We start from the raw sequence: 27906 nt of genomic DNA on the forward strand, positions 1-27906 counted from the left end.
GAATATATAGAATACATGTTTTCTAGCATAAAATATCTGACAACATTCACTGACATTATATATCCGACTGCATTTAGATTGTTCTTTTCTTTAAAATAATTGGGATGATTTTACATACTCCCTTACCTGTAGGCCTTTTATGACTGCTTCTTTAGTATATATAGATGTCAAATTTCCTGTTGTGGCCCATATTATATTTGGTGACAAGTGAGTTAATACAGAGTTAATAATACATTTCCTTCCTTTCTACCACATGTGTCATGCTATGTTTGTTGGGTACTTTTCATTTCAAAGAAATGCTGTGTGTTACAGGCTCCTGTGTCTGGAAGTGGATATTAAATCCAGTTTTTGGACAGGCACTCTGGAAACCCCTGAGCTCTCTATAGGGGATCATTTGATTGTTAAACCAAAGCTTACAGACAGTAACAGAATTTGATAAATAATGCATTGTCTTTTGTCTTTCAGGAGTCCTGGAGGGAGAGGCACAATCAGATCAGCTGTGGAAAGCTTACATAGCAAATCTAATAGGTTTGTAAATGAGATTTTTCGTTCATTTGTTTTGGCTGTGAGGCAGCTATTAATCAGCTTCTGTCCTAACTCGTGATGCACCCTTTATATGGAATGGTTATCATTCATCCTAATTCTTCCCATGTCTGAGTTCCCTTTCATAACAACTTCATTTTAACATTGCAAAGATGTATCAAAATAGTGAGTGAAGTGAAGCCCTCAGAACATCACAGTATCTATTTTATGCAACATAATACACATTTTGATTATACATGTTTAACACCTTCTCCAAATGGCTAGAGTAAACATTGCGAGGTGTCAAGACCAGCCATGTCTGCAAACAGTTTGGGGAAGCAAGAGAGCTGATTTTGCATCTTCCTTGAAAGTAAACGTGCCCTAGGCTTACTAGATTTATTGGGGTGATTGATAAAGATGTTGCAAAACCAGTAGCAGGAAAACGTAGAAAAACTAGGGTTCAACCAAATTTTTCTAACAAACCATCCTGGAACCATCCATGTGATATTAAGCCCCACATTGGAGCTGAATTAGTAATTCAGGTTATACAAGATTGTTGTCAGAAGCTTGCAAAATATTTATGTATCACCTGTTTGTATCATGGACGAAAGATAATATGATCCAGAAGACAAGCAGTATTAAACAGTAAAACACCAACAATGAACATGTGTTCATTGAAAAGGAGGCGTTGTTTCCACTCTTTTGTTTCTGCAACTTCTATGGTTAGTAAACTGACCGTAATGCTGGACAGCAGGTCGTAAGTTATTGTAAAGGTCAAGAATCTGATTCATACCTTCAAGTTTTCTACTTCGGAATAAAACATGGCACAGGTCATGAAGTAAACAGGTGTTTTCAACTACTAGCCCTTAAGGTCATATTAGGGTAATTGCCAGGATCATATAAACATCACTTCTTATAAAAGAAAAAAGGACCACCCAAAGCTAAATAGCTTTAAAAAAGAGAATATGTCCCAGTTTCTGTGAATAAGTGAATATTCTGTTAAGTGCATGAAGGTTAAAATTATATCGCTTGACAAGGGGTTATTACAGTGCTATTATATATGAAATTACCACAGGTTAGAGTGATGAAATTGGATAGTACACCCAATATCAATTACCACAAATTCAACTATAATATTAAGTAGGGTTGAAAATCAAAAGGGCATGGTGAAATGAGTACTGGCTTGAAATTGGAGGGCTACGTGTGATAATTTGTAGAAATCATAGTGGTGGCCAGTATGGAATTTCATACCTTTTCAGTTTGATTGTGCAAGACTGACTTTATCTCACCTGAGAAGCTTGGTTCTTTAAAGTGCATAGTTAAAATGAAGAATTAAAATGTGTAATCTCACCTTCAAAGTTCCAGTGATTTACAGTCTAATGACTAAAACATCACTGGTCATCTGATCTTGGTGTGTCTCAGCATTTCGTTGGCATGGGTACACCACATGTTGTGGAGCACATATGAATCTCCATCTGGATGGATGGGAAAGACAATTATGTTCTTCAACTGCAACCCTTGACAGGTTGTACCTTAAATAAACTAGTAATCAACCTGGCCAGAACAATTTTGTATTAATAAAACAAAACTGTCCCTTCAAAAAAATGTACCCAAGAACTCTCAATCTCATTTTACCATAACATAAAATTTGCTCTACGCATTGGCTCTGAATCAAGCTCTGGTCAATACATTGCAATTGTGACACTATTTAGCATACCTGAGCTTCATCAAAGTTTGTTAAATTGTTTTTGACAACAGCAAATGTGGAAATTACTCAATCTTATACCACTTTTGTTTAGCAGGCTACTTTTATCCTTTGCAGCTATCCATGTTTCCACAACTGACTTTGAAAAATGCCTCTAGAAATTAGGAGAGCTGGCAGAAATATCACTGAAAAATCTAATCGCTGCAGGCTCTATGGCCATAAATTCAGTGTCACTTGTAATTGGAATCTATCTGCATTTTTTTAACGTTTCATTATGTTTTACAGGCTTGTTAGGCATACAGCCATTAGATTTTTTCTTGAGCTAAAACCATTAATTTTACAATTAAGATCACTTAAAAAAATAAGTCTCAAGTTAGCCAAATATAAAATGGGTACCACATACACTACTGTTCACAAGTTGTGTAACATAATACCAGAGGAGTTTTCTAATGATCAGTTAGTGGTTTAACCTTGGATTAGCGAACGCAACGTGCCTTTGGAACACAGGAGTGATGCCTGCCGATAAAGAGCCTCTGCACGCCTATGAAGATATTCCATTAAAAATCAGCCATTTCCAGCTACAATAGGCATGCACAACAATGTCTACACTGTATTTCTGATCTATTCGATAGATTTAATTAGATTTTCTTTAAAAAAAACAGGGCATTTATAAGTGACCACAAACATTTGAACCGTAGTGTATATAACTTTTCACTCTCACGCTGATACACACTGGTAAAAAAATTAAAAGAACCTGTAACTCAGCTATTAGCATAATTTAATTAATTTATTAACACTATCTATAGTTTATCCTTTATTGATTTTATAATCCAAGTAATTGTTTTAGAGAAATGTGTGAAGGGATGCTGAGATATCGGGCAAATGGTGGCAAAACCAGCATAACGATTAATGTCCTAAAATCTATCCAACTCTTAAACTCCAGTTAGAAAAAAGATTCTGTCAAAGGTCAGCAGTTACTTAACAAAATAGAAGCAATAGCGTTATGTCAATCATGCGGACCCTGAGAACGGAAAGTTTAAAATGGCTGCTAACACAACTTGTAAGGAGGGTTTTTGTTTATTTGTATATAAGTCTAAGCAACATTGACCATGCTTTTTAAGCTTATGGATCATCAAATGTAGGATCTGGAAAAATGTAAGAACCTAATCTAACCTCATCTGTGGTTTCAATTTTGTTTACACGAGAATGTGAAATGCCAAAACAATTATAGTATACTATACAGAGAACAAATAAGTTTAATTGCTTTATTATTATTTTTTTATTTTTATTTTTTGCTAGAATTAATGTTTTTTTCTTATTATTTTATGAGCATTTGTGTTGATACAAAATTTCAAGGTTATTATGTTATTAAGTATGGAAGAGCTTTGGTCTAGAGATTAATAATAAATATACTTTAGCACTCACTAGTCTAAATTTTAAGTTCTGGGTATCCTGATGTGGAGAAAATCCAAGCCATCTGTTCAACCAGGTGTGCGGAGTTAAGTGTGTTGCCTGTGACAGTGGTGGGTGGGCATGAAAGTAACTGCTGGGCCTGGCCAGACAACAACTTTCTGTTCCCAATAGAGTAGAGGGTCAGTACCAGGAGGTAGTCGGAGTTCCTCAAGAAAGCCTTTCACTATTTCAGAGGCTCTACTCTGACTTTGGGGAGCTTTGTTGCTACTAGCACCCACCAAAGTATCAAGGGCTGCTGCCCAGATGGGTGATGCTCCGGTGGGTCTAATGTGGCTGCTCTACATGGATGCAAGGGATTGGGAATACTACCACTGCTGCTGAGAATTTCCATTTTCAACTCCTGCATTTCTCAGATTAGCATGCCCCTTTTATGCTGCATCTCACATACTCTATGGACAAGCATGTTTCTCCAATTTACCCTTAACACTTGGGTAACAGAGGATGCCCAGGGTTACCATGATGGCTTGCATGCAACTTTTCAGCTCCTCTTTCAGCCTACTGATCAGCTTTTCAGTTTTTACATTTTTCCGCTGGAAGGAACTCATTCTGTTCCAGCGAGTCATGCATTTGTTTTTCAAGGTAGGCAAGTAAGGGGATGTCCTGGCCCAAAGTAGTAGTGTTCTGGCTTCAGTCCACTGTCAAATGCCAGATTTTGTCACCAATATGTATTATTCAGCAATTCCTTGAAGATAATGAAAAAATATTTAAATGTTGTTCACAAATTAGAGGTTTGGCTGGTACTAGCCTAAATGTGCAACTGTCTTAAACAACTGAAAGATAGTCACACTGTGCGTAAGCACAAGGCCAGTAGAATGCCTGTTTTTGTCACCAATACTTATTCATCAATGAAGAGCAATAGATGATATGATAGAAAGATAATTAAAAAAATAATTTGTCCTTGTTAAAAATGAACACGTCCATAAATTACAGGTTGGCTAGTAGCATAAGTGGGAAACTGCCTTAATCAACTAAGGGACAGGAAAAAAATATCTTCTGCAGTCCCTGTAATACACTACAGTAGTCACTACAGCGTCTTCAATCCACGTCTTCAATCCACACCACAACAGTACATGTTCTGCAATAAAATAAACCATTAACTTACAGTGCGATAGGTGAGTAATGAGCCTACGCTAAGCTAACTGTCACTGTCTTACACTCCAACTCTCATCAACTATAACTGCTACTACTGACAGTTAAAATAGCGTCAGCACACTTATGTGTGTAATACTTGTCCCTCCTTGTAAATGCTGATAAGAGTGAAAAAAAGTAAGGAAAAACTCCCACAGGTTGTTGGACCCATCAATCACAGCCATAATCATCCCATTTTTAGGCTACTTCTACTTATCAGTCATTTATATGTACCCTCAATACATACAGTCCCTCCCACTTTGCCTCACCGATGAGTGCCAAAACCACTTGTAATGGCCCCAAAACGGCTTGTAACGGTGGCCACACGTGGGAACAAATGGGTGAATCATGACGAATTTTCGGCACTTATGTTTTCGAAATTTTGTCAGAGATGGCCTTTGCTATAGTTGATGCACAAAACAGGCAAGTTTTGTTAAAAGTAAGGTTTTTACGAAAAGAAATGCACAACTCTACTGTTAAATTCTATAAGAGCAGAAATTATTGCTGCAGAGATGACCTCGCCCATCACTGCAAAGACAATGTTGGAAATGTGCTTTTTCTCATTCGGTGCAATGAACTTGCTCACAGCAGGTAGCAGTCGAAGATATGTCTTCAGGCATCCGTGTCCACTGACCCCTGCTGTGTCACATGGTGAAGTGCTGAGACAAAAATAAAATTGCCTTTCCTAGTTTTAAAAAGGTAAAACAAAGAACATTTCAGCTGCAAAGACATCTTAAAATACAATGCATGGTGATATATTATCATGTTCCCAAAAATGAGACACAAAGAACACTATTATGATTTATTACTGTGCATAAAATAACTTAACTATTGATTTAGGTCTACCCATCGTTCGTGGAAATGCTCTGAGATCCTGCCATTTTTTATAAGCAGAAACATAGAACATTCAAATATTTTTTTTTTAATATTTTTCTACAACTTATTATACATTTGCATTTTATGCTTAAAAATATTATAAATATCCCCTTTCCTATATTCCCAAATGTTAAGATGGCTACTAAAATGACCTGTCAGGTTAATTGTTATATATTTTGTTTCTGGTCCTGCACTAAACTGCTTGAGTTTTGATCATATCTCAGTAGAAAGAACATTTGGTTAAAAAAAAAATAAAAAAAAAATGTTAGTTTGAGTTTTGTGGAAATTGCAATAGAATGTATGTAATAGACTAAAATAACACATAACAGCATCGTCATTTTCTTAAAAGCACTTCTGCTTACCAGTATAAATGAACTGGTAACCTCCTGGGGTGAAAGCAACAGGGAAAACAGCTTCTAGCAAAATGCTCTGAATTTTCTTCCGAAATCTGTGGGTCCTCATTCACTCACACTCTCACACTCTCATTCCCGTTCACTCTTTCTCTCACGCTATCTTAATGTTTCCCTACCTTCTCTGCCAAACAATTTCTCTTCTGCCATCCACTTCCACTTCTGCATCTTCTTCCGCATCTTTTTCTTCTCTCTTTTCTATTTAATCTTCAACCCTTAACCTGGTATCTTCTTTCTTCGTCCACATCTCAGCGGACATAATCAGGCAGCAACTTCCACCAAAATGGCTGTGTTGTAGTGATGTCCCCTCAGATCTTCAAATTGGAGGCAAGGGCCACCATATTGCCCTCAGTTCACATGAGGACAAAATGACAGCATGTGAAGTGATGTCCTCTCCCCCTATTGTAGGATTGAGAAGATGACATCACCAGAAACGCCGCTATATTGTTCACCTGAGTTCCCCTGAGGGCAAAGTAATGTCAGTGGCAGTGATGATCCTCGGTAGACTTGGTTGACTACCATAATGTTCTAAAACCAAATGAAATAAGGGAAGGGGCATCAGTCCCAGAGATGACATGAGCTTTGAGCATTGAACGGTGTGGTATACAAGCAGCTGGATTCCTCATCAGGAGAACACCTTACTTAATATGTGAAGCAGGAGTGCAGAGCAAGTGATTCTTTATTGCCTGACAAGATTACTTAACATCTAGTACCAGGGCACGTAGTGGTCACACCGGCCAAACTAATTAGCATGTGCTATGGGTCAAAGCGCTTCAGACGCAGTTAAAGTAAAAAAAAAATAAGAACATGGTTCGAGAATTAGTGAGGTTAGAAGGGTGCTTGTCGTATAAATATCAATAACTATGGCATAACATTTCACAAGCACCTCTAACATTGAAGAGGAGAATAACATAGTTGCAAGGTTTGCACTGCATTCTTCTGTAATGGTAATTCAAATCCCTAGACACAACAAAAGCTGCCTAATTCACAAAGCAGATAATTTGTAATACTGTATGTGTTACCCGAGCTCACGGGGAAGTTTATCAATCTGCTTTATCCTACAGAATCTGCTGTATCCAAAGCAACGATGGCTTAAAATGGAAACAAGCATTTCCTTAAGCTGTATTTACAAGTTGTGCTTTCTTCTAGCTGTCTGGTGAATTTGCCCTTCCTTTCCCATTTCATTCGAAGATGAGTTAACTATTATATGCCCCACAGGCTTTTGACAGTTATACTTTGATCCCATTCATTCTGACTTTTTGCTCATGTTTTTTTAGGATCTTGAACCTCAATAGACATCAGTTTTCATGGTTACAGGGGAATAAGTCCATTATGCTAAGGATTTTTTATCTGAAAGTAAAGAATTTTTGTTACTCTGATTTCTGTCAACAAGCAGATCATATAATGTATATTCTCTTCAAGGGGAAGCACCAACAAGAAATATGAATACTATACATTTTTGTAGTACAGTGTAGCTGCTTGTTCTTCACAATTTTAAGGTGGAGGCCAGTGTGAGAAGTCTCCAGGTTGACAGTAGATGTTACCTGATGGATTCCCTATGAGACTCTTACAGAAGTGAGTTGTACTCCTGCCTGTGTGTCAAGAGAATTGTTTTTCTGGCACAGCTACTGGCACAGACTTCTCCACACCTGGCAACTTTCTAAATAAGCTGACCCTGAGACTCTTGAAATAATAACCCTTTAATAGCCTATCATGAAGATTCTATGTAGTTATCCAAATGGGTCTACTACTGGTCCTCATGGAATCCTCAACTTGTCATTATTTAAAGATTATTTTACAGTCACCAGCATTCAAGCAGGGATATCAAGCATAACATACTGGCAGCAAAAGCACAAGTTGACAGTCTTACATAAGGAGACAGCTCCAGAAAGTGTGACCCTGAGAATCTTCCCCTTCACCCTGAGATTAAAGCAAAAATCCTGTTCCCATGTATACCACCGATGCTTCCTCTGTGGTTACCCAGGAGAAATTGTACATTATATTCAGTTCAATGTGTCTTTGGTTGGTGAATGTGCTTAGTTTTTGTTTCTACCTTATGAGCAAATTGCTAATGTTGTGTACAAACATTCTGCATCTCCATTCACCGCTGAAAAAGTTGTCCATTTTCTTTTAATAGAGGAGAATTAGCAATAAACGAGTCATCAACTCCAGCTGTACCTGACAGAAGCAATGATCACATCAAGTACAACATCAAATCAACCTCAACCATGTGGAAACACAACCAGACCCTCTCACAAAAGATCAGGTAAGTAACATTAGAGATGTTGGAGGGCTAGTTTGCATGTTATGCCCTGGGTATATCAAACATGTAACATAAAAAATGGAACATTATAAAATGAATAATTATACAAATGGTAGATGGCTTACATTGCTCGCTTCATTTACAAAATTTATTGAAAATGCCCTACATATTCCTTCATCATACAGTATATGCATATATATTTCCAAAACTAAATATATATATATATATATATATATATGCAGGCCTAGACTGATGATGAAGCAGTCCTGGCACTTTCAGGCCAGCTGCCACCTGATGACTGGGACTGTAGCCGACTGCTGGATATGCGCTTCTGCATGCTTCGTTTTTATGCTCCATATATCCAGGCAGGGCCGGCCCAAGGCAAAATGCCGCCTGGGGCGAATTTTAAAATGCCGCCCCCCCCCCTTATTTACCCTTCCTCGCCGCCCCCCCATTATCTACCCTTCCCCCACCCCTTGTACTTACCTTTCAGCAGTCCTGCGGCGAGTCTCCCTGTTCGGTCTCGGTGCCGGTTTGTAATGCTGAGCGCCGGAAATATATATATATTTACGCTGCCGTTGAAAAGCTTGAGGTCACTTAGACATGTTCTTTATTTTTGAAAGAAAAACTAATTGTGTCCATTAAAATAACATTAAATTGTTCAGTAATACAGTGTAGACATTGTTAATGTTGTAAATGACTATTGTAGCTGGAAATTGCTGATTTTTTTATGCAATATCTTTATCAGCAGCCATCACTCCTGTGTTCATTGTGATAGCTAATCCAAGTTTAAATTTAAAAGGCTAATAGATCATTAGAAAGGCCTTTTGCAATTATGTTATACAGATAGAAATGTATTAAATGTTCCTTGTGTTGTTTTGACTAAAGTGTATGCTTATGGAAACATGAAAATAGGATTGATCATGAAGTTATAAATATGAAGGTAGGAATGATCTGTGTTATAAAATCATAGCCAGAAGAGAAGAAAACTTAATTCAGAATATTATATGGATAACAACTTTCAAAGTAAACAAAGCTTCCGCTATATTCTAACCTTGGCCAGGCTTACTGCCATCAGAGGAACCTACCTTTTTTCAAACGTAATTGTTCTAAAATTTACAATTTCAACCACATCAGTTAACATACAGGATATCTACATCGACAATCTTTTGATGCAATTCTTTTAAGACTGATGTAGCCAAAATACAGACTTCATAAAGAAAAAACAGCGTGCGTCCATAACAATCATAAAGGAGATTAGTAGAGATCAAAGTTCCAAGGAATACACTACCGTGTAACCAGTTTTCTCAGGGAAAAGTGCTTCATCTTCCAGCTGAAAGATTCTCTCGTACTTAGAGATAATCATGTCTTCTGTGCCTTTTCAGAAAACAAATATTGCATTTCTTGGATGCTGAAAGGGACATCTCTGTTCTGAAGGGAACATTGAAGCCTGGTGATATAATACATTACGTGTTTGATCGAGACAGCACCATGAACATATCTAAGAACCTGTATGAACTCTTACCAAGAACATCGCCGCTCAAAAATAAGCATTTTAAAACATGTGCTATTGTAGGAAACTCTGGGATATTGCTGAATAGTGGCTGTGGAAATGAAATTGACTCTCATGACTTTGTAATAAGGTACGTTACTTTTGTTTTATGTCTTAAATGATAATGCAGTAGGTAGGGTGTTTGCCTATGAGTATAGACAGATGCATTGCTCTTAAGCTAATAAAATACAAATAATCATAATTTTTCTTTATTGAGCACACCCATTAAACATTCATAGTGCTGGTGGAAAACATCAGTGATTTGGATTTAATCTAGTCAGACCTCCTTTTGACAGCAAAAACCTGAAACAAGCGCTTCCGATAGCTGCAGATCAGACCTGTACAACGTTTAGGAGGAATTTTGGAACTTAAGCAAAACTGCTTAAGTTCAGTCATATTCTTAGGATGTGTGGTGTGACATCCACAACACCTCTACTGGGTTAAGGCCTGAGCTATGACTGGGCCCCTCCAAAAGGTAGATTTTCTTTTTTTATTATACCATTCTGTAGTAGATTTATGTTTGGGGTCATAGTCCTGCTGCATCACCCACATTCTATTGAGCTTCAGCTGGTGGACAGACATCCTCACATTATGATACCTTGATAAACTTGGGAATTCATTGTCCCCTCGATGATGTAGTGCCCTTTTTACAGCATATGTGGTGCTGTAAATTCTTCCTGAACAATTCAGTCTCAGTTTCATCAGTACACAAAACATTTTCCCAGTGGTGTTGTGGAATGTCAAGGTGTTCTTTGGCAAACCTCAGGCAGACAACAATGTTAAATTGCAGAGCATTGGCTTCCTGCCATGGGCTCCATGCTCAATGTTTCATCATCAAGTAGAGAAAATATGGCACAACAGAGACATTAGAACTGGACCTCCCTCCAGAATTGATGAAAAGATGAGACGAAAACTGGTCAGGGATGCTTACAAGAGGACTACTGCAACATTAACCCCTTAACGACAAAGCCCATACATGTACAGGGTTGCCGTGCAACGTGATAACGACAGTTAAATAGCTGCATCGCCGCAAAACTCCTACCCAAAAAGACTGATTGCTGTAATAAAATCAAAAGGTGCTTCAACAAAGTATTAGTTTAAGGGTGTGCACACTTATGCAACCAGGTTATTGTGAGTTTTAGTTTTTTCCCCCCTCAAAGATTTCAGTTTGTTTTGCAATTGAATTGTTCACGTTATCCGTCACATTGAAGGAGGAAAAAGTTCTGACATGATTTATCTTTGTCTCATTCTTTAACATCACAAGAACCTGGTATTTTAACTGGGGTGTGTAGACTTTTTATATCCACTGTAAATAGATATACTCGATATCTATATAGCTCTAGCACAGGGGCATACCTAGAGTATTTGGCACCAGGGGCGGATCCTGTATGTGGCACCCCCCCACACACACACACACTTTAAAACTGCATAGCTTCTATCTTTATACGGGCGCAGACACTGAAGGTGGTACAGCATTACTGTTATCATTATATACTGAGGCATACAATGACGGTGGTACAGTATAACACCTATCACTATATACTGAGGCAGACATTGACGGTGGTACAGCATAACACCTATCACTATATACTGAGGCAGACATTGACGGTTGTACAGCATAACACCTACCACTATATACTGAGGCAGACAATGACGGTGGTACAGCATAATACCTATCACTATATACAGAGGCAGACATTGATGGTGGTACAGCGTAATCCCTATCACTATACATTGAGCCAGACATTAACAATAGTGCAGCATTACTCCTATCACTATATACTAAGCCAAACATTAATGTGGTGTAGGCCTACCACTTCACTGTCTGGCTTAGTAGTAGGGATGCACCAAAACGAATTCTGGACTGAAACTGAAAATGCAGCATTTACCTGTCCGAAACCGAATATGACTCCTCACCATAAAAAAAAAATCTCACACTTTTATTTAAAGGTAAGTAAAACACCAAAATAGGACAAAAAAAATAAATGACAATATTAATATATATATATATATGATTGTTAACAGCAATCACACTCCTATCTTGCCCAGGCATACCCAGATTCCAGCATGTACTAGCTGACTTGGCATGATAGGAGTATGATTGCTAACATTAATGCATTCTCACAAACTCATTAATTATATCCCTCATTCAGACAATTCATCCATTCTCTCACTCATTCTCACAATGCATTCACACATTCATTTATTCTCTCACTCATTCTCACTGTTTATTTATTCCAATATACTTTCTACCCCCCGTCTCACTGTCTACCCCCCTCCCTTCTCACTTTAACTGAATGCTTTCCTACCTTTCCTCTGTTTCTTTTCTCCTTTTAGCAGTCAGCTCCTTTTCCTCTTCTTCGCTCTTCTTCTGTTTTCTTCTGTCTTCTTCCAGTTCAGAGGGCACGGACGGCGGTGGGCGCGGCTTCAGTGTTGTGCGCCGGGATCTGACAACAAACCCCGGCGCACAGCAGCAGTTGCCGCGCACGTCGCAAGGGAGCGGTATCTGAGGTCTTTAACAGACCTCCGGCTCCCTTGAGTGATTTGAAGCCTGTTAAAGGGAGATCCTTGATCACCCCAACTGAGCCTGCTCCTCCAGTGGCGGACATTACTGTCCGTCTCTGGAGGGGTGCCCGGTGCCGGCAAGTTGGCACCCCACTGATGAGCGGCACCCGGTGCGGACCGCCCCCCCCCCCGCCCCCCGCTAGGTACGCTACTGCTCTAGCAATGCCTTTATTTTTATGCTTTTAGTGCAAAAATAATTTCCTTATTTCTAAATGAGTGTAGTATAAAATATAGTGCAAATCAAGTAAAAAGTAAATATTTGTATAATTATTGTATATAACAGTATTTTTTTTAATTCTGGTTTGTGCTGTTTGTTCTCATCAATGATTACATTACAAATGAAGGCACCTTCATATTGGTGTGACCCTTTCTTCCCACATCCCAACATAATAATTCAGAAACCCCTATCTACAGCTCAGAGAGCATCAATTCCCCTAAGTTAACTGATAAAATAAGTTTGCCAACAATATGTGATGCCAGATGGTTAGAAGTTGTTCAGTACCCTTCATTGAACCTGAAGCACAACATCTTTCCGGGTTGGCATACACTAAAGCATTAAATGCTAATTAAATAGTAATTGTTAAATTGGTAGTCTTGGCATAAACATTGCTAGGTTTTGAAACAAAAAATGTTTTTGTAAAGAATGTTTTTATTGGCTACTTCTTTACATCTTTTGGCTCAATTACCAAGGATCTGTGATTCACAGTTTGTCTGCAAATCGCATTAAATAAAAAAAAAATGTATCCATGCCAATGTAATCATCATTTACTGCACTGTATGTGTTTAACAAAGAAGGTGATCCAGAGATAAGAGAGCAAAGCACTTCATATAAGAAACACTTTGGCGGCTGCTCTGGAGGAAGAGTATGTTTTGTAGGAATTGGTCCCCAGCCGTGTTCACGCTGGGCTATCGAATGTCCTCTTTAAGTGAGCAGCTGTTACTACTGTTTCAGTGCCTTCTAGCACAACAGGTGCAGATAACAGAGGGCACAATTAGAAAGTATGAAAGTTCATATCCCGCTCAAAGACCACCTGCAGCCAAACTGGTAGCTCCACATGTGCCCTTCAAAATACATAAAGTAGCTCTCATGGTATGGCAACTGGGAAGGGCTACTAAAATGATAAATGGTTTACAGGATAAAAGTTATCAGAAAAGATTAAGTGAATTCGATATGTATACCTTGGGAAAAAAAGAAGAGAGAGAGGAGGTGTGATAGAAACACTTAAATACTAAAAGAATTTAACAAAGTACAGAAGGGATGTTTAGTTCAGAGGAGAAATGTTAGAACAAGGGCCATAATCTAAAATTGGAGGGTTGGAGTTTTAGATGTAACGTAAGGAAGTCTTATTTCACCGAGAGGGTGGTGGATGAATGGAACAGCTTTCCCATCAGAAGTGGTAGAGGCTAATACAGTGAGGGAATTTAAACATGCATGAGATAGACCTAAAACTATTCTGCATCTAAAACAAGATTAAGCTCTAAGTCTACATCAGAAAAAATAGGCATACTAGATGGGGCAAATGGTTCTTACCAGCTATCAAATTGAATGTTTCTATGTATATTAATAACAATGACTTTAAATACATTTTCTATGATCACTGTGAAATAAGTGGCCGTCAACTGACTTGTGAGAGACATCACATGATGGAAGAATATTAGAAGCTACAGTATCATTGATTTGATGAAACGCATTATAATCAGGCATGGTGATTTACAACTGTATCTGGATGTTTACCTACATGCTGCTGAGTTACCTTATTCTATGTAAAACAACATTTTTTTGTAGGTGCAATCTGGCACCTGTTGAGGAATATGCTCGAGATGTTGGCAGAAAGACCAATCTAGTAACCATGAACCCATCAGTAGTCCAGCGTGCCTTTGAGGACTTGGTTGATGATACATGGAAGGAGAAATTCCTGCAACGTCTGAAAAGTCTTAATGAAAGCATCTTGTGGATCCCAGCATTTATGGCCAAGGGTGGAGAGGAGCGAGTGGAGTGGGTGAATGACCTCATCATTAAGCATCATATCAATGTGCACACTGCCTACCCTTCCTTACGCCTGCTCCATGCAGTCCGAGGGTAAGACTTTTCCTTCATAGTCACATTGGAGGGTGAATTAAAGTGGTTTGCTAGTCATGTGGAAAGCGATGGCCATTTTTAATCGTAAATTATTGGTTTGATTTCAAATTCCTGCTAGACCACAGATTCATTAGTTAGAAAAAGGTTATAAAAGTGGTGTCAGAACTATAGCAACCAATGAATTCCATTGGAACATTTTGTTGGCTAATAAAACAATAAGCCTTCTTTTCATGACTTTTTGTACATAACCACCCCTGCTCACTAGGTGCTTCAACCACTATGATCCTTTTAAATCCTGTAATGTATTGAGTGTCTGGACTTAAGGGTCTATTTTGGCTTTTACTTTTAATACTGCTAGTTTTGTGTAAGCCTAAAATCTGCATTAAAAAATATGTTGAATGCCAGAGACATTGCTCAACCTCCTGACATGCAGTGTTAAATAATCAGATGTGTAATGCCTGTATTGGGTTGGTTACAAGCAATGCCAGCTTTTGTTAATGGCCTTCACTACATCTTGGTCCCATCTGTGCTGGAACGTGTTGCTAATAATTTGCTGGTTCAACCACTGGGTCACTAAGACACACAGAGTGATCACTGAGAAGCTGAATGTGCCGTTGCATAGATGGACATTAGTCTTATTGGCAGGGCTAACAATACAAATACCATGCACCTGCCCATACATAACATGAAGGGGGGGGGCATGAATGCCTGGATCATATATATATTGGGGCACAAGCATGTGCAAAATAATTTTTGAATATATTTTAAACTACCGTGAAATACTTAACACCACACTAATGGCTCAATTGGAGTTAATTTAGTGTAGCACTAAACCTGAGTAAAACATTTTTTAAGACATTGATACAAATGTATGAAAAAATATTAAATAGCACACAGTGAGAAAATCAAATGGATACGAGACTAGCCTAGTCTTAGTGTGCGTTTGGCAGAGAATCTGAAGAACACAATACTGACACATACAAAATGAAAGTAGAATTCTGATCGGCTTCTTTGTGTTTGTTTTCAGCTAACGAGAGGACAAGTAATTTTCAAGGTCACTGACCAGAAAGTGCCAAATAAGCATAAAACTCACGACCGCCCATAGATTTCTAAAATCGGCATTAAAGTTAATCTGCAAGTAGCTGAAGGGAAAGATCTGATAAGAGTGGATTTTTATTCTCTAGATCATGGGTTGTTAGAGAGTTGATGTGAGGTAAAAATATAAAAGCCTCCAGCACTAAAAGTCCAGTACATGAATAAATATTACTTTAACTTGTGTTCAATTCCTTGCTACCTTCTTCAGTTATAAAAAAAAAAGTGTGTTCATATGACTTTTAGTTTCAGCAAAATATTATTGTGCATAGGAATAAGTATCTTGTCTTGACAGCCGCAACACTTTAATAAATTTGTGTAAGGCTTCTTATCATCATTAATTTTAGTGTTGATTTAGAGCTTCTATTACAATCAGGAATCAAAACTTACTTCTTCCTTACAAGTCATCTCTAGTTTAAAATAAGCTTTTTATATGTATCATACACACTGTCTCACACTCTCTAAATGTCCCTCTACTTTCTCCAACAACCGTTTCCGTTTCCCTGTCTCCCTTTCCACAGCTCTGCTTCTTGTCTTGCCCCTTCTTGCTCTTCTGTCTTCTTTCTTTGTTCTTTCTTCTTTTATCGTCCACTTCTCCCCGCTATCTACTTCATTAACCAATCCTCCTGGACACCCTCTCCCTAATTGGAGGAATGTGGGAGAGGCTGTCCCCCGGATGTACCCTTTGACTCCTGATGTACCCTTTGACTCCTCCCCTTTTTAAGACGTACTCCAGGAAGCCAGAATAATGTAGATGGATTTGCAGAGCAAGAGAGATGCAGAAATGCTTCTCTTTGTCAGCGAATACATCTGCAATATTCTGGTCTCTTGGAGTACTTCCACCAAAGGGCAGAGCCACAGTTCACCACAGAGGGAGAGCCTCACCCCCCGTTCCTCCAATCGGGGTAGAGGGTATGCACGAGGCGTCACCCTTTTGTGGAAGCACTCCTGGAGGTCTTTCAACGGAGCTGATACTGTGGAGTAGAGGCATTGGGAAGCGGGTCCCGCGGGCGTGGGCGGTCTTGCTGGTGTTGCGGGAGCGGGCGGTCAGGCACTGTACCTGTGGGTCCCGGTAATCCCGCGCAGTCCCGCAAGGCTGCCTTCTCGCTGCTCCCTTACAGTGTCTCCTGTCTTGCTTCGCCCAGGAACAAAACGGAGTCACGTGATGTGACGTCACTTCCCGTGACTCCGCCTTGTTCCTGGGCGGAGCAAGAGAAGAGACGCTGTGAGGGAGCAACTCGAGGGCAGCCTTGCGGGACTGCACGGGAAATCTGCAGTTCAGCAAAGGAGGTGGACTTGATTGGCCACAAATTTGGTGGGAGCGGGCAGGAGTGGAACACCCACATTACGGGAGCGGGCGGGATTGGACAAAAAATCAGCGGGGGAGGGCGGGAGCGGGATTAAAAAAGCAGTCCCATGCAGGGCTCTACTGTGGTGAGGCAGAGAGTATGAGAGAGTACACAAGAGTGAGTGACTGTGAGTGATGAATTTTGTTTCCAAATGGGAAAAGCCCTCAGAATTTTGTCCGAACCTAAAGGACAGGAAATTAAATCTGTTGTTTAACCAAAAATGGAACAAAAACATGTGTGTGAGGGAGTAAATGAAGAAATGTTGTTTCTGAATGGAAAAAGCACTCCGAATTTTGGCTGAACTGAAAGGGTTGAATAGTTTTTGGTCCATTCACACAAGGGTATTAGAAATCATAAATAATGTGGGGCAGCCATCCTAACCACCAGTTATTAGTATCTGCATTATTATTCTTCCGCATAATGTAATCTCAGCCCCATTATTCTACTAATTCTAGGTTATTGGTTCAAGTAGTTTTAAGGATTAGAGGTGAAGGAAGATTACATAAAATGGGAAATTGATAATGTATATCCCATAGGTTGCCTCCAAGCTTAGCTTCTATGATAAGAGCTTTTAAACTACGTATCTCCAGAAATAATATTACACTGGTTGAAAAACAAGGCATCCTAGTCATGCTAAAAACTAGGAGTTAGATATTTCCTCTTTAAATAGTACCTTTGGAATGTCTTCAAACATGTAACCTCACGGAGTATGCGCCTTACGTTGCGCCAGGTGTGATACAACCTTCTGAAAGCCATCAATTTTTGTCCATCAGGCAACTAGTAATCTATAGAAATAACCCAGAAGGACTAACACAAGTCCATCTGTAGTTTTCAGCCTGTAAGCCTATTAAACGGTATTGTTTTCTAGCAGTGATTAAATTAAATGTATTCTGTAGCAGCTGCTTACCTGCCCATTTTCACTCTGTTCTGCCACATTCAATTATTTACTTAACTCATCTCCAGAGCTCATATCAATGGCTTTTGGGTGATAGAAGATGCCAGTCATTTTTCTCCTAACAGTAGAGACTGGCTTATCTACATGTGCACCTGATCATGAGACTTTATAAGGCAACCAGCATTTGGACTTTACCTGTAATGAAATTAGATCAGTCATTGAGCCATCCCTTACTTTTGTCTAATTTCATTACTGCAAAAAAACACAAGTTTCATATATAACAATTTAATGGTTCTGAGATACTAAAGTACTGGCTGTGCTCTGACTGTGCACACAAAATGTTTATGGTAACCCCTGCTGTATAAAGTCCCTTTTCCATCTATTCATCAAACTTGTATTAAACATGCTTTAATACATCCCTGTTATTAGTCTGAAATTACAGAACAGTATGAATATACTGGGCAATACAATTCCCCAGACTAAAAGTAAATGAACAACTGTCCTCTAAAATGCTCTTTGTGCGGTCAGGCTCATATGTTGGAAGTGAAGGCCTGGCTGAATAGGCAAAAATTCTGATAGACACACTTCATCTTGTGGAAAGCCTTCTTATGGAAAGAGTGGAGGTTGTTATAGCCACAAAAGGGGGGTAAACTCCATATTGATGCCCATGTTTTTTGAATGAGAGGTCCAACAAGCTCAAACAGGTTTGGTCATATAATTTGACATTGGGTATAGCAGGAGAGGACGGCACAGTAAATTACACAAAAAGATACATATCACAAACACTGTACCCATTAACTGTAACAAACATTTTTTTTTTAATTTATTACAGATTTTAATTTTTTATTTGAAAAGTTGGCGGCTGTTAGGGCATTTTGTTAAATAAGGGTACAGGCAAAAAAGTTCTGTTGATGGACTTTTTTTTTGTCCATTCAGTTTGTACTTTTGGAACCTATAATTATGGCATATTTATCTGTGCTGCATGAATAAAAGATCATGATGATAATAATAATAATAGCTCAATTGTAAAGTATTTGATAATGTGTTTCATTCAATGTATCATATTTAAAAGCTACAATTTATGTTTTGGTTCAATTGATACATGATCTGTAACTACCGGTCAACTAATATATCAAGCCTGCCTTACACTGTAACGCAGCAGTGATATAATGACTAATAAAAGATCAATAAGGTAGTATACAAAGTAATTCCACGCTTGGCTCTTAAGGTAATTCTGCTCCTTTATTCTCCATTCTGAAATGCCTGTTTCTAGACTCCTGGTAGAAAATTTCAACTCCTCTAGTTTGAGAAGAGCCTCTCCATGCAGAATAACCTTGAAGATTGTTGAGGGTCAGGATTATCAATTTCTGTTCTGCTCTTCCCTTCTTCAAAACTGAAGGGTACATGTTAAAGCAATTCAACTTGTCATACATTTGGGATGCACAGTACAGAATTTATATAAAGTAAAATGAATACATTTGCATATATCATAAAATAATATGTGAAGAAACACCTGGAGTAAACTTGATAAGTAGCTATGAAAATAAAGATAATATCACATTTCATGAAGTTTTTGCTGTTCAATCTGTGTGTTGAAAAGCATATCTGTAGGCATAAACCTACCCCTTACACTAGCAAACCAGATGCAAACTCTTACTCCGCCTGCATTACTAATGAAAATAGCAGGGTTTGGGGCACAGTGCAATCCCTGCTATTGTTATATTGAATTACAGGGATAGGAATTGGACTTTTTTTTCTACTAATAACAATTGGTGAAAGGGATTAGTAACCAGAGTTTTAGGGGTGTTTTGTGTCTGTTTTTTGGGGTTTTTTTTTTTACCTTGGATGACCACTCTTTTATGACAGCTGTCACTTATGAGAGAGGGAGGGGTCATCATAATGATAATGATCAGATCACTCATATTGGTCAGTAGTGATCTGATTACCACTTCTGACTGGCTCTGCAGTAGTGTGCAATTGACCAGAAAGCACCTTTGACTTCCATCTCAGTGCAACTGGTGCTCGATAGGAGGACTGCATTGACTGTGATTTGGCCCTCACAAGAATGAAGACACAAGCATTGAAAGGGTTAAGACTGCATAATCGCTATCATAGAATGATCATGCAGCACAGGAAGGTCTGGGCTTTTTTCCTAAAGCTGCTTATGGCAGCTTGGATGGGATTGCTGGTAAACTGAGGGATACGACTGCATGATCACTCCTGTAAGTGCAATCAAAGTCTCAGTGGGCTCAGCTTCACTGTTGCTGATCTGTCCAGACTTTTGTGAAGACAGATATACCCCCATGATTGCCACCATTGTGGCGATGTGGGGACATTTTTTACCCATGACATACTAGATACATCACTGGTGCTATAGGGACATGTTCTCATGACTTTTGGTACATCACTGTACCAGACATCTGGTACATCACTGGTCACAAAGAGGTTAAGTAAGCTAAAAAATGTATGCCACCAGGTGGATTGCACATTTCTGGCAAGTGTTACAAGCATCTGATACAACGGTACTTTAATAAGCTTAAAGCTTAATTAAACTGCATTAAGGCTACATTTATTAAAATATTTATATTTATTAAAATATTTAAAATTTGAAAGTACTATAAAAAAAAAAATAAACATCCAATATCCATTATAACACATTCTATTGTTTTTTGCAATTGTTTGATTGAAGAACTTCTAAACAGGGCAACATACAAGTACGTTTACTCTTGCTAAAGAGAATTTCACACCTACTTACTCTATAAATGTGGCATGTAATCGCCAGGGTTTTTGAATCTCTCAAATTAACATCTAATCAAGTGATTAAGTCTCGGTTCCATAGAGCAATATGAAAAATGTTACCAAGATGTGTCTGCAGGGCACAAGGACCGGCAATGAACCTCTCTTTGCTCTGATGGGATCTTGTATCCGAGGATCAGGATTATCACTTTCTGTGCTGCTCTTGCAAAGTGTACAACCTAAAGAAAACTTTTCATGCATTCGGGATGCATGTAACTGAATTTATATGTAGTAAAATAACATTTGCATACATCATAACATGTCTAAAAACACCTGGCACACATGTAGTTATGAAAATAAAGATAAAATCATATTCTATGAAGTTGTTTCTGTTCGACCTAAATTGAACAGTAAATCAAGGGCTGGCTCATGTGTCATACTGGAACTTCCTCCATGCATCTTTCTTTATCCCTCTCTGTGAACTTTATATTTCACCTCTGTTAGAAATCCACTGGTATAATATATATCTACCAGTGGCCCTGACAATCCCAGACTGGACTTGAGATAGAGGCTTAGCTATATTTTTGGCTGTTTTGATATTTTGTGACTCTTTCATATTTATGGAGTGGCTAATGACAGCACTAACTGATTGTATTTTCCTGTGTATAGTTTTGTCACTCAGCAGTTTTGTTATTTAACAGTTGTTTTGACTAATGCAGCACATGAAATAATTGGTACAGATTTTATAAGCACTCTAAGCTCTAATGAAGATACCAGAACGCCCTTGTATATAGGCATTCTTATTTGAATATGCAAAATTAATTAGTTTTGTTCTAGCCTCCAACTGGTCTCCTTCACAGATGAAAGTCACACTCTGTGTCTCTATGGTGACCACAGTAGATATACAGAGAAATTGCAAACAGAGTAAGTCTTTATTAGCCATTTACAGAGTATTCTTTTAGTGAAATTAGTGAGTTTCAGTGATGGTGCAAATACAGATTAGCCCAGCCAATTTCTGATTTCAATCCTATTAAGAATCTGTGACAATTTAAAAAAATACTGTCCTCAAGCTCTTGAAGAACCTGGAGCAAAGAATAGGAGCAAATCACTACACTACGCACTACTATTTTAACATATACAGAATTACAAATAAATACAGAAATCGAAGGGCCACTACTCTATGCAAGACCTTTCTGCTGCTTTTGACAATGTGGACCACTTCTTCTCCCCTTGACCTTTCTGATCATACCTTCAGCATCTTTGGTAGCCCAGTTCACAAGGAAGTGGACAATGGCAACTGATGATCCAAAAAGCACTGTTTATAAATGAAAGTCCACTGTTTTGTTTTTTACATGGATATGTTCCAAGACTTATATCCAAAACCGAAACGCACATACAGGGAGCCCTCAATACAACTTTTTTATGCCACTTTCCTGTGTCCATCAAAGGCTTAATAATCATACCAATTGATTACTATTCATATTTTATTTTAGATCATTATTCCTGCCTATAGCTATGTGATGTAAAAATGTTCGACACTGTCTTTGATCATGTTGATATTTACCGCAGTAGAAAAGAACCCATAAAAGCTTAATTAGCTGTATATCACAAAAACAAGAACTATTAATTATTTAATTTGATATGTCATGGGAAATTCCCAAAGGCGGTTATGCTAATCATGTATCCATAGATACATGAGCATCTTACTCTAAAAACATTGGTCCTCTAAAAAATATCACAACCATTTTTGGTTTAGCCTAGAACATATAGCCGCAACTATTCAAATTCTCCCTTTCAATAATGGTTTATTGAGCATGAATGAACTGGTATATAACTGCTACATAAATGTGTAATGTGCCTCAATAGTGCGCTGTGGACTAATCTTCTTTTCTCCCCCGCTTTAGGTACTGGCTCACAAATAAGGTACACATAAAAAGGCCTACTACTGGACTCCTGATGTACACTCTCGCAACACGTTTCTGCAACAGGATTTACTTGTATGGGTTTTGGCCATTCCCCCGAGATCTCCACCAGAACCCTGTAAAATATCACTACTATGACAGCCTAAAATATGGTTATACATCACAGGCAGGCCCACATGCCATGCCCTTGGAATTTAAAGCACTGAAAAATCTACACTTACAAGGAGCATTGAAACTTACAGTTGGAGAATGTGAAGCAGCTACATAGCACCATATCTAACCTAATTCCTTCATACACCAAGAACTGGTGAGACAAAAATAGGAGAAACTGGCTAGTGACACTCTAATTGTCCAAATGTAAATGAGATGAAAACAATATTGTTGGCTTTTAATGGAGCATCGAGGCTCAGGTAGCAAGAAGCTATAGTGGTTGATGTGATGGTGAAGTAGAGTGATCAGGATACCTAGTGCTTCATAGATTTGAATCAATATAGTACTGAAGGTCTCGAACATCTAGTAGTATTCTGCTGTAGGTCTCTTCTTCATTGCTCTAAAACTGTAGTACTGGCAATGCCACAACTACAATAGAAAGTATGTCTTGTCCAAGGGTGATCCTGGTGCTAATTCTGTTCGGTAATGACGTAAAAGGTTTCTACTATGTTCTGTGTTTCTTTTTTTGTCCCATGGAGACATACTAATATACATCAGCTGAATTAGTGGTAGATAAACCTAAATGTTACATTATTATATGGATATGTTATTCAAAGAACATAAGACAATCATCTTGAAGGATGTAAAAAAAAAATGTAAGTGGAATGTGCAGTAAAAGGTTTTCATTTAAGAACATGTTATTATTTTGGATCAGCCTGTGTTTGTGCATTTTAATTTTGTGCACTATATTTAATATAAATATTTCAAGTTTGCCAAGATATATCCAAAAGTAAAAACAAACATGTCCAATTTTGTTGCAATTGAGGCTATTTTTAAATTAAAAGTGTGTTGCATTAATTTAACTGAAACAAAGGTAGTATAACACAAAAATACTACAAAGCATATACTACAAAGCGCTGTCTCCACTATAACCAACCGATATAGAGGCTAAATCTGGATTATTCTTGTTTCTGAAAAATGTTAAGAAAAAAAAAACATTTTCTGGCCATGTTGTAATGGAACTCTGAGCCCTGCTGAAGATTTATAGCTCAGCAGATGTTCCAAAGAGCTGTTTTATAAGTGTGACTGATACCTGTGTCAGATTCTGTGTCCTTTTGGTGAGGTCAAGCTTTAAGAAGCCAAGTGTAGCAAAATAAGGATAGTTAGAAGTACCTTGACTGCTATCATAACTTAAAATGTTAAAGCTGTTTTTAATAACTGCTGAATTTATGAAAGTGATTATTGTGATGCCAACTAATGTAATCCGGAGTATTGAAGGTTTTTTTTTGGAGTCTTGATTTGTTGTTTTTTTTTTGCTTGTGCAGATGGGTAGCAAGAAGTCATGTACTGTGTGATTCAAGATTATTTTGTGATTGATGATCTTAATATTTTGGGAAAACAAAACTGAGAAAAAATACAGCCACTTAAGATGTACTCATTCATATTTTATTATCTTAAATCATTTGTGGGCCGAAAGAAAGTGTCATAATTGGCAGAGTGACTTGGAAAAAATATTGACTTTCTGAGCGGTTTCTTGAACATCAGAGCCACCTTGGAAGTAGAATCATGACAATGTTTATATTCTCTCAGGATGCTATCAATATTGTGGCAAGATTGCACATGGCTAGTCACAGCTAAAGGACAATAAGAGAAAGCTGCCTGTTGAGCAGAGCAAAAAGACAGTAGAAAAAATGTATCTCTTGGAAGCAAACTGTTTATTTGCACCCTGCCGAAAGAAACATTGGATTAAGTCTCACATTTTTGTTTAAAGGAGGGCAAAAGAGTACAATGGAATAGCGATGAACTTAACAGTGGTCTGCATTGTCATATTATGCCAAATGACTTTTTCATACATAAATAAATAGAAGAGAGATGACATATTGTCTAAAGTAACATTTCCTTGTTATGATCTGTTATTTCTTTTCTGTCAGCAGATTGTACCATTTTAGCTAATGAATGTTAAAACCATGCCCCTTGGATTGCCTGGTATGCTCACCTAAGGTGATGGATGGTAAGGATGGATACATAGGTGCAACTTTAACTGGATTATTAGTGTAGCTAAAATATAGTATAACTAAATTCAACCTAGATCTTGAATGGTGTATTATGTCTTAAAGAGGAATCTAAACTTTTTTCACGGTTCCCACTTATCCATAATTGATATGCTAAGTTTAGAACTAAATTTGCAGGTAAATATGGGACCATGTTTTTATGTATAATATTAACCATATCAATAAACATCCTAAAATAGGTATATTTGGTATGCAACCTTTGCAAGATTTTACAGTATTTGTGTTTTGTTTTGTTTTATACTGGATTTTCCAAGGCTGGATGTTGCTGCGTAGCTCAGCCTATAGGAAAAACAGTCCTAACATTGTATTAGAGATGCAAACATTTCATCCTTTTCCATAATTCGGTAAAATCTTGGTAGTGTCATAAAGCAAATATAGGTAACATAAGAGTTTTAAACATAAAAAAAAGCTACAACGGTCAATATAGTGTCAAAATAAGGGTTACCCAGCCAAGTTTCAATCATCCCGTATAGTCCTTGCCTTATAAAACCCAACAATTCACCCATTTCAATTGGTTGTCTTAGCAAAGATCTTCAGGGTCAAAATGTTGTTTATAAGTACACTTTTGCGTTAAATAAATCTATTTTGCTTGCAGCCATCAACCATATTTCATGAAAACTCGCAATCACTCCTTATGAGGTCAAAGGCTTCCCCTCTATAAAATATGGCCTGTTGTATATTTCATGCTACAAACCAAATCTGCTGTGTTCTGCATGGAATTCTAAAGGTTGTAGTCTTCCTGACTATAATAGGTCCCTAAAGAGGTACAGGGCATTCCAGTAATCCATTGCTAATTACAATTGCTGACTTGATTCTAACAGTTTGAATCCATCAATCAGGAAGATTAAATGAATACTGTTGTATGGATTGGATATTACTTGGCCAATGAGCTTTGGTAACATATATAGTGTGTGCCTTTCTAGTAATGACGTGTCTATTGTTAATAGGGTTTGATTACTAAGGCACGAGTTGGCAGCAAAGTTGTGATTTCAACTTCTGGAAAACTCTATCCATTGTAAAAGGATTGGCAAATTTCTCTGGAAGAAGGGCTGAGCTGGACAAGAATATAATGGACAATCCAAGCTATTCTTGGAGCAGAAGATCACTAAGGATGGCCCATCGCTATGATTGGTGAAGTGAGGAGGTTAAAGCCACAACTCTCTCCTGGCAAATACCTCTTTAGTGTATAAACCTCCAAAACTGTATAAACATCCAAAAAACTACAGTATGTGTGCCTTGTAATTTAACAGGTCACTTGTAATGAATCCAAAAAAAGGGTAGCTATCGATTAACAGTGTGCAAGTAAAATAATTATAAAACAATAAAGGGTTATCTTTAACAGACTTTATATTCACCCTTCTTTTAAATAATAATTTGTGACTGTGGAATAACACAAGAATTGTAGATGACATTCCTTGATGGTTTTCCGTGAGAAGGGCTTAGCTATACCTCCGTAATGCATTGTTGAAAGGGTGGGAGACTTTGAAAAAAATCTCCCCAAATTCACAATGCATTATATAGGACCAGCTGGAATATTTGGCAGGAAAAGCTCAATGGTAATTTGAAACCCTCCTGTAACTCCTGCTATAGTGAATAAACCCCATTAGGAGGAGCAACCAACACATTTGCAATGGATTGATGGTCCATGTGGCACCTAGTGTGTTATTTCCTCTGTATAACCATGCTAATGCTCAATTTGGAAATGAAATTAACACAAAAATGTAAAAAAAATAAAAAGAAGAGAGAGCTCTAATTTCTTTAAGGAACTGAATTCCCAGTCTGTCAATCCCTCCACTTTGTAAAGGACCCTCACACAAGGCAGTCATTTAATACCACCAGACATTACCAGGCAGATAAACCTGCCTCCTTTATTCTTTAACTACTCCAAAGCATTCTGAGGTTACAAAAACAATGATTACAATTCAATAGTATCATTAACTCAGTGGTGCCACTTGGCAGTTATTTGAAATTAGTGACTGAAGCTTTAGTTTCCTGCTTACTAATCATCACACTTCTATGCCTACCATTTGTCTGCTTGAGTGGATTGCTGCCTGTGCTTCAGGTGAATATAAAATTGGATGTTTCAGTCATAGAAGAAAGGAAACTGCACTTAACATGATCCCGAACAATTAAAGAATTCGCAAGTTTATTCTTTAACCCATGAGTTTGCATGTAAGGTGAACATTTAAAGTCATTTAAAATAGCTTTTCCTACATGAAAGGTTAAGGAGACCCTCCATAGTGCATAGTTTAAGTTGGAGGAGATGCAGACCACCTTGGCTTTCAAGCAGGAAAAGTCCTTCATAATGCATAAATCTGGTAAACAGAAATTATTTAAATTTAGTGCATATACTATTAAGTATACTAAGCCCACCGAAGTACTGTTTATGTGTAAAGGGTCCTTTTTCTAGGGAAAGTCTGTGTTTTTGGTTATAGACATTGCTACCCCATAAACAGTTTAATAGGATTAATGGGAATGAGTAGAGTGGAGAGCGATCTGGAAAAGAAAAAGCTTCAGAGAGGGGCACGCTATATTTGTTACCAAAGCTCATTTGCAAGGTACAACCCAAACCAAATCATTGTATCCTCCTAAATCGACCCAGATCAGCTAGAATAGTGTCAGCAAGTTTAATTAGCATTGGATTATGGGGATGTCCTGTACCTCTTCAGTACCATGGGCAGTTGCCTGGCCTTTCAGCTCTATCAACACTAACGACCAGCAGTACTGGATACACACTGCTACGGGAGAGAGTAATACAGAGAGACACCACAGGTTTCTTCCACCTTCTACATTAATGTTGGCCAACCTGCTGCTCAAGACACAAAATTTGGCAAATGAACAGGAGTTTCTCTAACCATGATCTACAGGGGAAATAAAGACATGTAAGTAGAACTATAATATAATTAAAACAAATAGAAACTAATAGACAAATAATACTTCAGATATAGTGCATGTGGTTTCCCATTTTATAGTGATCATAATGAGTAAATATATTTATCTTTCTAGACATCAGAACTCAAGAATGCATAAACAACTATAATGTGCTAGTCTGAAAGTCTAGTTGATGTACAAAGAAAACCCAATAGTCTTGTATATAAAAAAACATTGCATGCCTA

At 37.9% G+C, this 27906-nt stretch overlaps 1 protein-coding gene across 2 annotated transcripts in view; it reads left to right on the top strand.

The window, feature by feature from the left end:
- Nucleotides 1–22836, top strand: part of LOC149300021 (alpha-2,8-sialyltransferase 8B-like) — a 59157-nt gene extending 36321 nt beyond the window's left edge. The window contains exons 2-6 of one of the 2 annotated variants that reach the window (XM_089485737.1): nucleotides 466–528; nucleotides 8252–8380; nucleotides 9763–10020; nucleotides 14281–14574; nucleotides 22551–22836. In XM_089485737.1, the coding sequence (XP_089341863.1) occupies nucleotides 466–528; nucleotides 8252–8380; nucleotides 9763–10020; nucleotides 14281–14574; nucleotides 22551–22836 (1030 nt within the window). The remainder of the gene's footprint in view (nucleotides 1–465; nucleotides 529–8251; nucleotides 8381–9762; nucleotides 10021–14280; nucleotides 14575–22550) is intronic. The other variant, XM_089485738.1, reaches the window with a different exon arrangement.
- The last annotated feature ends 5070 nt before the right edge of the window (nucleotides 22837–27906 follow it).

This window comes from Sceloporus occidentalis, unplaced genomic scaffold (assembly GCF_023333645.1).
Source record: "Sceloporus occidentalis isolate IW3139 unplaced genomic scaffold, rSceOcc1.0.p SCAF_26, whole genome shotgun sequence".
Taxonomy (NCBI): Eukaryota; Metazoa; Chordata; class Lepidosauria; order Squamata; family Phrynosomatidae; genus Sceloporus; species Sceloporus occidentalis.